Genomic DNA, 11,003 nt, shown 5'->3' on the forward strand with positions numbered 1-11,003 from the left:
TTTCTCACTTTCTGTCTCTGTCTTTCTGGCGAGCGCATGCGCCCTATAGCAAAAACTTCTCAAAAACACAACAAAACGAAACAAAAATATCTTTCCTGCTTACAAAAGTAACGTACACTTGATCTAAGAGAAAAGAAATCGCACAAAGTTCAAAGTGAAAGTCTGCTGTGACTAAGCGCTAGAACCCGCGGCTGCAGGCCCAGGGCCAGCGAGGGTGAGGGTGCCGACTCCAAGCCGAGGCCAAGGTTAGGGAGACCAGCTGGGCGCCGAGGAGCAGGTGCGGCTGGCTGCGGCGGGCTCCTCCCCTGCCAACCTGCCAGCTTCTTTTTGATCTGTGTCTGGAAAAGAGGGGGCGGCGGTCAGAGGTCAGACTGCTATCACAGGGAGACGGAGGGGCTGACAGGCGCTGACCCTGTGCGTCCGGCTCCACCTGCTGCCTGGAGCCCCGACTCGAGGCCTCACTGGCTCACTCTCACACCAGCCAGAGCGTCTGCTGACTGACTTTGAGAAGTAACTGCCACTCCAGGGACACTGCCCCCAAAAGCCACCAACCCAGGGACACAAGGGCTGTTCAGATCATTTCTAGGAAGTCGCCGCAGCTGTCCCCTCTGTCTGGCCTGGGGTGGGGTGACAGGCAGGGAAGCTGAGGACCGAAGTAGACAGGTGGAGAGGGGTGGCAGGTGGAGGGAGTGCAGACTGCCCACGAGCTTCTGCTTAGCAGAGCCCCCCGGGCCCCTGCACTGTGCTTCATCTGAGGAAGGGGCTTTGTTCAGTGTGACGAGGCCCAATCTGGACAGAGCCGGGCAGCAAGCACACCCTGGAAGGGCTGGAAGGGACCCTGCCAGTGGCCTCATCCCACCCAGCTCAGTGGGGGGAGCAGGGCCACTCACCCCTAAATGTACCTTAGTGAAGCGGGGTCCCTGTGTTGCCCAGCTAACTGGTGACACCAAGAGCCCCTCCTGTCCTGCCGGCTGGCTGCACAGCCCTGCTGACCCCGAGGGGCTCCTGTTTGGAGGCAGTGACAGCCATAGTTCTCGTTCCTATCTCCCCAGGACACGGCTGGTCCCACTGCTAGGTGAAGCCCCAGTTTCTCACTGGGCACCCCACTCCCACCACATTCTCCAGAATTTCCCCCCAGGAAGGTAGATCCATTCCAACCTCACCTGTGCCAGACCAGGAGGGAGGTGGGGGCTACTGAGGCCCGCCACGGCCCCTGGCACAAACATGTACGGGTCCTGGCTAGGCACGCACATGCAGGAACTCCAAGGAACAGACATGACCAGCATAGACAGGTCTGCGGACAGACACATGCAGACCCACAGAGGTGCCGGAGGGACACTGCGATTTTAGCACAGCCCGAGACCCACACAGAGCATGTTCAGAAGTGGTGCCAGCCCGAGCTGCCTGGTGTCAGGGAGGCCCTTGTGGTCCTTGCTGGGGAACCTTGGGCTGACAGAGGGGTCCTTGCAGCCCTTGGCCTGGGGCCCCAACTTCTGCAAGTGCATTCTGTGACCTCCAGCCCTGGCCCCTCCTCTGTCCCTTTCCTGGGTCTCCACAGGAAGTTCCCTAGCCTTGTCCCCAGCCTGTTTCCTGCGACCCAGACACCTGGTCCCCAGCTTGCCACTCCTCCACAGCCTGAGGTTAGCACCCATGGACCTGGGACCTGCCACAGGCCAAACTGAGCTGGTGCAGAGAATGACACAGCCTGGCCCTCGGCCCATTCTGGACGGGCTCAGGGAAAGGTCCAGAACCAGGGCAGGGCAGGGGCAGGGCCAGGCTGCCTCTTGTGTCCCTTCCAAGACTCCAAGGCTAGAGTGGAGGGCAACAATCTTCCTGTCACCCCAGTTCCTGCCCGCCTTCATTGTGGGTCCTTGGCTGTCCCTCCTGAGTGAAGCACAAGGGGGAGGCTGGGTAGGAGGTGGGCAGCAAGGGGTGGGCCCGGGGCAGCGCAGGAGGTGGCTCACAGGGGCTCAGCCAAAGCCCAGCAGGCCAGGCCAAGCAGCCGCCTGCAGGACAGAGCAAGGGGGAAAGGGCATTGTGGTTGCTTGCCACACCTCGAGGCCTATGGAGGTGGGCTGTCACCCAGGCCCTGGGACACCCAGGCTCAGAGACCTTGGACAGCCCTGCATTGAGTGGGGGCACCAGCAGTGACTTTGAGGGGGGTTATAGACCCAGGGCCAGGCTGGTTAGGGTCCCAACCCCTGCCCAGCCACCGCTCTGCTCCTGGTAAGAAGCAGCAGGGGCAGGCCCAGGAGGACAGAGATGTTAGGTCAACATGGGCAAGCCTGCGGGGCTGCCTGAGCCTCACCCAGGGCCAGCTTGCTGCGTTTCTGCTCGGGCTCCTGGGGGGCCGCCTCGATCGCCCGCTGGGCCTCAGGATGGGTCTTGAGGAGAGCCTTGGCCAGAGTGGCCGGGCCGGGCACCCCTAGAGACATGATGCAGTGCACGCCTCTGCGCTTGGCCCCGGCCACCTTGGCGCTGTCCTTGGAGGCGGTCAGCAGGACCAGCTTGGAGAACTTCCTGGGCTTCCGGGGGGCTGCGGGGACGATGTCTGTGGCCTGCTCGGGGTGCGGCTCCTGGCCGGCCTTCACGCTCTCGCCCTCCTGCTCGCTGGGCTCAGGCAGGGGCATTCCCACACTGAAAGCCCGGACTGCAGGCTGCGCTCCGGCAGGTGGTTCCTCCTCTGGGCCAGGAGCCTGGCGTCCGGGGGCTCCGTCCTGAGGGAGGAGGCAAAACCCCAGTTGGTGGAGGAAGTCCCAGGCCTGGGGCTCTGGAGAGGGGCTGGGATGGAGGTCTGGCAGCGGGAGGCCGTGGTGCCCCTGACCCAGTGTTTCCGCTGTGCCAGTCCCTCGGGGCAGGCGATCCATCCCCTGCCGGCGACCTCCCCTCCCCGTCTGCACACTGCGCAGCAACGCCTCTCATGGGCTGCTGGGGACTCCCGTGCTGGGAGCTGACCTGCGACCTGCCGGGCCTCGGGGGTGCCGGGCATTTCCCAGGCTCTTCCATAGAACCTTCCACGCCCACGTGAAAGAGACCACTCTACGGCCCACTGAGGGGTGTCGGGGTGAACAACTTGACCTCAAAGCAGCAGAGCTGGGGGCAGATCCAGAGCCCATCCCATGCAGTGCCTGTGTCCCCGAGTGCCAAACGCGAGAGACCAGCTCAGGGGACCCAGCTCAGCTCTCTGAGCGTCCCGCATCTGGGCTTCCCTGCAGCCTGTCTTCACGAAACGTGGGCCAGGCCCCTGCCTGCCGGTGGCAGTCTGCAGCTCTGTGACCTGGCCCGGGATGGAGCCACAGGCAGGGAAGTTGAGGACCTAGGTAGATAGGTGCTTGGGTGGGGGGGCATCTGGACTTAACTAGACCCAGCCTCACGCACCTGAGCCCCACTGGCTGGGCCTCAGACCAACATCCGGTCTGAGTTGGTCCTGGTACTGCCCAAGCTGGCAGGGACAGAGGTGGTGGGGCCAGAGGATCCCACCAGGACGTGACTGCCCTTCAGCAGAAAGGATGGGTGATGGGGTCCCAGTGCAGGAGACCAGCTGGCTGGGACACTGCAGCATCAGTGGGGTGGCCTTTTTGTGCATTGGAGGGGACTGGAGGACTTTCTCTGGATGAGCGTTAACCCAGAAACAAGGCAGCAACCAAGGCAGGAATCTTGCCCACCCTGCGGAGAGCCGGGGCAGGAGACCCTGGGGCAGGAGACCCTGGGGCAGACCCGGGCCTGCGCTTCCAGCGGCTCAGAGGCTCCTGTTTCCTCTGGCCCTTCCAGTATGCCTGGCTCCAGGGTGCAGGCCCAACACCCCAGCTTTCCAAGACCCATTGTCCATGAGAACAGCCAGGAAATGCCTGGCTGATGGGGGTCAGGGTGCCTTGCCCCGAGTGCCCCCGTGCGGTCGTCTGGCCACTAGACCAACAAAAGCAGAGGCCTCCTCAGACCTGACCCCACCCCAGGGCCGCTCCCTCGAGGGTGTGGACACTCCATGAAAGGCGGCCTGGTAAGGCGACAACGGACCGCAGGGCTCAGCAGGGAATGGCGCTGCATTACCCCCCTACTCCTTCCGTGCAGCGCAGAGTGCCTGACTCAGGAGCACCTCGGGGCTGGACCCCGCACGACCCCGCAGGACAAGGGCATGGCCGGAAGCCCCGCCCACGGAACGCCCCGCCCCGCACGCTGATTGGCCTAGACGCACGTCCCTTTGCCAACAGCCCGGCCCTCCGGCTCCCACGCTCCGCGGCGTCGGGATGAACGGAGCGCCCGTCGGGGTGAACAGACGAGGCGCGGCGCGGCGTCTCGCGCACACAGCACGCTCACTCCTACGAGCTACGCGGGGCCGCGGGTCCCCGCCTGGGCCCCTTCCTGAGAATGCGGCCGACAGAAACCTCCACACTCATGCTACCCCGGAACGGGCGGCCCCTCGATCTTGCGCCTAGTCCTGGCCCTGCCGTCAGGCCGAGCTCCAGAAAATGGCCCCAAAGCGATGTCATGCTCCATCCCCAAATTAAAAGTTCAAATCCTAAAGCAGAGGCTAGCACAGACCTAACGATGGACAAAGAAGTCAAGAAAATCAAAGCCACATTAAACCCGAAGTGAATCCCGAAATACATTCAGCTCCAAGAGCCGGGGTCAGTAACGGCTACCCCACGGCGAGAGCAGACGGAGCGTCGGGAGGAGGAGCTGCTGCGCCCGCAGGTGCCTGAGCTGTTCTGGGTACCCCTGTGGGTAAAGGCGGGGCAGAGCTTGGGAATTCCTCCTCTGGCTCTCTCTGCTGTATCCTGTCATCTGAGCTCCTGGCCTCTGGTCTGGAGAGACACTTAGACCCAGGATGCAGGGAACAGGTTCAACTGTTCAAGGAAACGCAGAGAATTCTATGCAAGTTCCACTCACAGTCTTAGAAATACTGTTCGCTGAATCCCTGGTGCTGCCCAGGATGGGGCCCCACATTCCGAGCTTGGTCGGCCTGGAACGCAGGTGCGCCGGAGCGCCCACGGACGGCTGGAGGACAGGAGAAAGGAGATCACAGCATGGCCAAACCCTAGAAGGTACCTCTCTTCTCTTTTCCTCATTTGCCCTCTTTTATGTACACATATGCTCTATTGCAAATTTGAAAAAAAATTAAAAATAAATTATTACATAAAAATTCATACAGCAGGGCCAGCCCCCTGGCGTAGTGTTTAAAGAAGCTAGATTCCACATGGTTTACCATGGGTTGAGTCCAGCCCCTGGTATCTTGAAAAACACACCAGGGGCTGGACTCAATTTTGCACGTGTGGCCAAAATCTCAATGGCTGGAGAAATAGAGAAGGGATTGCAGAGTAACCATGTGTCTTAGTGGGGACCTCTCCCTCTCCTCTGTATCTTCCTCTGGCAATATAATTAAAAAGATCAGTGGGCCAGCAGGTAGTGTGCAGGTTAAGGCAGTTGAATCCCACATGGCCAAGTCTGCAGTTCGAGTCCCGGACCTGGTGGCTTGAAAATCACTCCTAGCTCATGTAAGTGTGTGCCTAAAATCTGGAGAGGAGAATGGAGGAGAAGGGCCTACAGCCTGGTCATCCCCCTGGGGAGAGGGGTGATTTCTCATTCTTTTTCTCTACCTGGTAAGATACGCACCCTATAGTAAAAACTAAAAATGAAGGGAAAAAATTCTCATAGAAGTTTTTATTCAAGAGCTACCAATTTGAAAATACGGTCCTCCACAGTCAATAGCCCCTGCATGTTGCTGAGGCAAAAGGAGATGGATTGTGTTGTATTTTGAAATATTTGAAAGGAGTAAATAAAACAAGAGCAGCAAGTCCCCACAGCCATCCTTCCCATTACAAACTGTTTTCATTCTGCATCCCTGATTTTTATATTTGTGTTTCTCAGAGCAACGAGCAAAGCTTTCAAAAGATTGTATTTCCTATTTCTTTTCTTTCCACTTTCTAGGGTAGAAAGTAGCAGCCTAGAGACCAGGTGTAAAGGCCTTTGTAAAGTTGCCAAAGGACAACCAAATTCTCACCAGTGTTGAGGAAAACACAATTAAAACCTTAAACAGCAGTATTCCAGACAGCCACAAGATGGTGACATCTTCCTTAAAAATGAATCCATTTAAGGTACATTAAATGCAAAGAAGGGGGAAAATATATGAGAATAAAAAAGATACAAAACGATCTTGAAATGTTTATATTCAGTTTACAAAAAAGTGTTAGAAAGTACAATGAAGGACCGGCAGGTGGCATGGTGGTTAAGGGTGCTGGACTCCCACATGGTCACCTGAGGTTTGAGGCTCAGACCTCACAGCTTGCTTTCTCACCTTCTCTCTCTCTCTGTCCCTCTCTGGTCAAATTAATATAAATAAATAAAAAGTTAAATAAAAATAATTTTAAAAAAAGAAAGTACGATGAACAGGAGCCAGCAGGTGGTATGTGGTTAAGGTGCTGGACTCCCACATGGCCAACTGGGGTTCGAGTCCTGGACCTGGTGGCTTGCTTTCTCACTTCCCCTTTCTTCCTGTCTCTCTGGTCAAATAAAAATAAAAATAAAAATAATAGATAGTCTTTAATGTATATATTTTGAAATTTAAAATTTCACTCAGTAAAGGTTAATTGAATAAACAGACTTGTAAAAAATAAAGAAGAGGGGCCAGCAGGTGATGCAATGGTTATGTTGCTGGACTCCCACGTAGTCGACTGCAGTTCCAGTCCTGGATCTGGCAGCTTAAACTCATGCCAGGCGTGTGCATGCCCAAGATCCTGAGAGAAGAATGGAGGAGAAGGGACTGCAGCCTGGCCATTGCCCCTGGGGTGGGGGGCAGTGATCTCTCACTTTCTGTCTTTCTGTCTCTGTCTTTCTGATGAGCACACACTGCCCTACAGCAAAAACCCCTTCCCCCTCCAAAAAAAAGAGAAGAAATATAAAAGATCAGAAGGCAGGGCCAGCAGGTGGCAAGGTGGTTAAAGCGGATTCCCACATGGCCGACTGCAGTTCAAATCCACACTCGCCAGCTTGAAAACATGCTGGGCATGTACGTGTGCGTGCCTAAGATCCTGAGAGGACATGGAAGAGAAGGGCCTGTGGTGTGCTCACCCCCTGGGAGATGCTTTCTAACTCTTCCTCTGTCTCTACCTCTGTTTCTAGTGAGAATATGTGCCCTGGAGGAAAAAAATATGTAAAATCATGAAGTTTAGCAATTATCCTGCATTTTATTTTCATTTTGTTATTATTACTACTTTTTTTGGGGGGGGGGGGCGTTAGAGGTTTTTGCCATAAGGTAGATGTACTTGCCAGAGAGGCAGAGAGAAAGACAGTGAGAAGGAACGTGAGACTCACTCCCTGGGGGGATGGCCATGCTGCAATCCCTTCACGCCATTCTCTTCCTAGGATCATGGGCACACATGCACACACACCTAGTGTAATTCTCAAGCCACCTGGCCTGGGATTTGAACTGCGGTCGGCCATGTGGGGACCCAAACTTTAACCAGCATGCCACCTGCTGGCTGATATTTCACCCACTTTATCCCACCCCCTGCCAAATCTGCAATCTGATGGCTCGATACTGCAAGGGCTCTCCAGCCACCCACTTAGCCTAACTATCAACAGCTATCACGCTGTGGTCAGGACCAAGGAGACCCAGAAGCATAAAGACAGCTCCATGTAAACCCGAGACCGAAGATCACAGAATGGTAGGAGTGGCAGAGCGCCTCATACACAGAATGAGGCCCCTAATCCCTGGAACCTACCTGTAAAAATGTTTCCTTATTTGGCAAAGGGGAGTTAAGGTTGCAGATGGAATTAAGCTGCTTACTCAGAGATATCATGATCAGTCCAGTATAATCACTAGGGTCCTTAAAAGTGGAGGGCAGGAACTGGCAGGTGGCATGGTGGCTAAGGTGCTGGTCTCCCACATGGCCGACCATGGTTTGAGTCCTGGACCTGGAAGCTTGCTTTCTCACTTTCTCTTTCTCTCTCTCTCTGATAAAATTTTAAAAATCAACAACAAATTAATAATTATTTCAAAAAAAAAAAAAAGGTGGAAGGGCAGGCAGAAGTGAGGAAGAGAGAGATGGAAAGCAGAGTTCATGGGATGAGATGGAGAAAGGGGGCCAAAGCAAGAAAATGCCAGTAGCCCCCAGACAAGAATGGCAAGAATGCAGCCCTGCCCACAAAGACACCTCTGTCCACTCCTTGGTACTAACCTCACCAAGCTGAGTCGGACTCACAGTCGGCCTCTCCGGCGTAAGATAACCAAATTGTGTTGTCGTCAGCCACTAAGTGTGTGGTGGTGAGTGTGCTAGGCAGGAGGCTAACGCAGGCCCAGTCCCTCACTGGGGTGGTCCTGGAAGCCAGGAACCTCACCCGGTACCTTACAGCGGGCCAACAGAGATGCCGTCACACACTGGACAAAATGTCGACAGTGTCCCCACACAGTGCACCCTCGGCCCTCCTGACTGGTGTCATCTGTGAGAGGGACAGTGGAGAATTCTGCAAGGGTTCTTAGCAGCAGATGGGGGAGAGTGAAGTCTGGCAAAGTCCCCAGTGGGTACTGACATGTGCTCCCCATAATCACTGTCCTGGATGCTCCACAGAGGCCGGACTGGACCATGCTCGGAGTGACGGACACTCAGATGAGGAGTAGTGTCATTTTTTTTTTTTCACAGGGAGATTTATTTTCTTTTTCCTTATTTTATATATAGAGATTTTTGCTATAGGTAATGTGCACTCGTGGGAGAGACAGACAGAGACAAAGAGACAAAAAGCAAGAAATCACACCCCAGGGAGGATGGCCACCAGCAGCCCCTTCTCCATTCTCCTCTTGGGATCTTGGGCACACACGCATATGCACCAGGCATAATTTTTTTTTTTTTTTTGGAGAGGTTTTTGCTATAGGGCGCGGGCGTTCGCCAGACAGACAGAGAGACAGAAAGCGAGAAATCACCCCCCAGGGGGGATGGCCATGCCACAATCCCTTCTCTATTCTCCTCCATTCTCCTCTCGGGATCTTGGGCACGCACACACACGCGCCCGGCGTGAGTTTAAGCCACCAGGTCCGGGACTCCAACCGCGGTTGACTACGTGGGAGTCCAGCAATATAGCCATTATGCCAACTGCTGACCCTGCACCTGGCATAAGTTTTCATCTGCCAGGCTCGGGACTTGAACCATGGTTGAATATGTAGGAGCCCAGCAGTGCTGGTCCTGTGCAGTAGTGTCTTTACAGGGGGTTTTTAAAAGACAGGGTCCCTCACCCCCAAAAGCCCAGAACTGTGATTCTACAGCAGGCGGGCAGAGCTTTCCCAGTGTGGGGATGTGGCAGCACCTCCCTCCCCAGTCACCGTGGCTCCGAAACTTCCTCCCCACCCCGCCCCCCCTGCCATGAACGCCCCAGTGCTGCGCGCCCGCCCGCTGCGCGCCGACTCAGCCTCGGGGTCTCCCCCTCCAAATCGCACTCCTCCGACCCTGCAGGCCCTCCCGAGCCACGAACATGGGAGCCGACGTGGTGCGGTCGGTGGGGGCGCAGCGGACTCGGCCAGGGCAAGGCGGGTTAATGTGGGGCTGCCTGATTTGGGGGTGTGGGGCTCCGTCCAGGGGTCTGGTGGCTTCGGAGAAGGAGGAGCGAAGGGAAAGGGGGCGAATCTCAGGGCACTAACAAGGAGGCGGACTGGGCTCCGGGGCGCCCGGCCACGAGACCCGCCCCCGGCACCAGCCCTTGGGACCCTGGGAAAGCCGGGCCGGGGGCGCGTTCACGCCACGGGACCCTCCCCACCCGCTGGGGCCCGTCCTCACCGACCGCAGCGGGGCCCTCCCTCTCCGGCGATGGAGCCTCGGCAGTTCCCTCGGCCTCAGTGCTGAGGGGACCCCACCTTGGCTCCAGCCGTCACCTCAAGCTGGGGTCACGGCGCGAGCATGCGCGGCAGGGCCGCGGGGGCCCCATTCCTCGGGAGATCGCCTTCTCCGGGTCTTCCCTGCCCGGCGCCCGCTGGCGGCCCGGCCAATCGGCTTGCAGAGGCGGGACGCGCCTCGCGAAGGGGGCGGGGACAGCCTGGGCCTGGTCCCCGCCTCTGCGCTCGGGTCCTGGGAGGCTCTCTGCAGGCGGAGGGGCTGAACTGGACCCGCGGACTTCGTCCAGGGCCCGACGGGAGCATTTCTTTAAGGCCTTCCTCGCCCCAGTCTTTTACTGAGCGAGCTGAGGGAGGGTGTCTTTTCTCTCATTGACGCCACTGATTTCCATTCAGTCCAGGATTCTGGAAGCTGAAGCATCCTCGCCATTGGTCCAGCCCTCGCCATTGGTCTATCCCTCCCACTGGCCCAGCCCTCGCCATTGGCCCAGCCTTCCCACTGGTCCAGCCCTCACCCACGCCCGCGGTCCAGCTGTCATTGCTGTGGCCCTCGCCATTGGCCACCCTTTGGCCCTGCCCTCGCCAGTCGGTATTTTATCCTGTTGTGGTTTGATCTTCCTGATTAAATTCTAGGATATAATATTCAACTCCAGACTTATCCCAATGATCACGTTGGCCATTTTCTTTCTTTTTGAACTCTTATTTCTGTGTGTCTGTATTTAGTTTTCCTAGTATAGCACTCCCTTGAGAACTTCTTGGAGATCTGGTCTGGTGTTGATAAATTCTTTCAGATTTTGTTTATCTGAGAATGTTCTTGTCTTTTCTTCCCATATGAAGGATAATCTTGCTGGGTACAGTATTCTTGGCTGAAATTGTTTTTCCTTTTTTTTTTTTTCTTTAATACTTTGAATATATTTCCCGTTCTTTCCTGTCTCGCATTGTTTCTGATGCGAGATCTGCTGTTAACCTGATGGGATATCCTTTGTAGGTAACTTGATATTTCTTTCTTGCCAATCTTAGTATCTTGTCTTTGTGGTTTTGGTCAATCTGGCTATGATGTGTCTTGGAGAAGATCTTCTTGAGTTGGTTCTATTTGGGGTCCTTTGTATTTCTTGGGACTGGATCTTTGACTGCCTCTCTAGGTTTGGAAAGTTTTCTTCCAGGATTTCATGGAATAGATTATCAATGC

The 11,003-nt window shown here is 55.9% G+C and overlaps 1 protein-coding gene across 2 annotated transcripts; it reads right to left on the bottom strand.

Moving 5' to 3' along the window:
* Positions 1-9,941, bottom strand: FLYWCH2 (FLYWCH family member 2). Of its 2 annotated transcripts, XM_006162999.3 has the most exons (4): positions 9,762-9,941; positions 4,888-4,995; positions 2,309-2,717; positions 1-338 (listed from the first exon to the last, which is right to left on the bottom strand). In XM_006162999.3, exons 2-4 carry the CDS (start codon positions 4,942-4,944, stop codon positions 247-249), a joined length of 558 nt encoding a protein of 185 aa, XP_006163061.1. In that variant the 5' UTR covers positions 4,945-4,995; positions 9,762-9,941; the 3' UTR covers positions 1-246. The 2 variants fall into 2 exon arrangements, with proteins under 2 accessions (XP_006163061.1, XP_006163062.1); XM_006163000.3 differs by lacking the exon at positions 4,888-4,995.
* Positions 9,942-11,003: the final 1,062 nt, after the last annotated feature.

The sequence above is a fragment of the Tupaia chinensis genome, unplaced genomic scaffold (genome assembly GCF_000334495.1).
Source record: "Tupaia chinensis unplaced genomic scaffold, TupChi_1.0 Scaffold141247_1, whole genome shotgun sequence".
Lineage (NCBI taxonomy): Eukaryota > Metazoa > Chordata > Mammalia > Scandentia > Tupaiidae > Tupaia > Tupaia belangeri.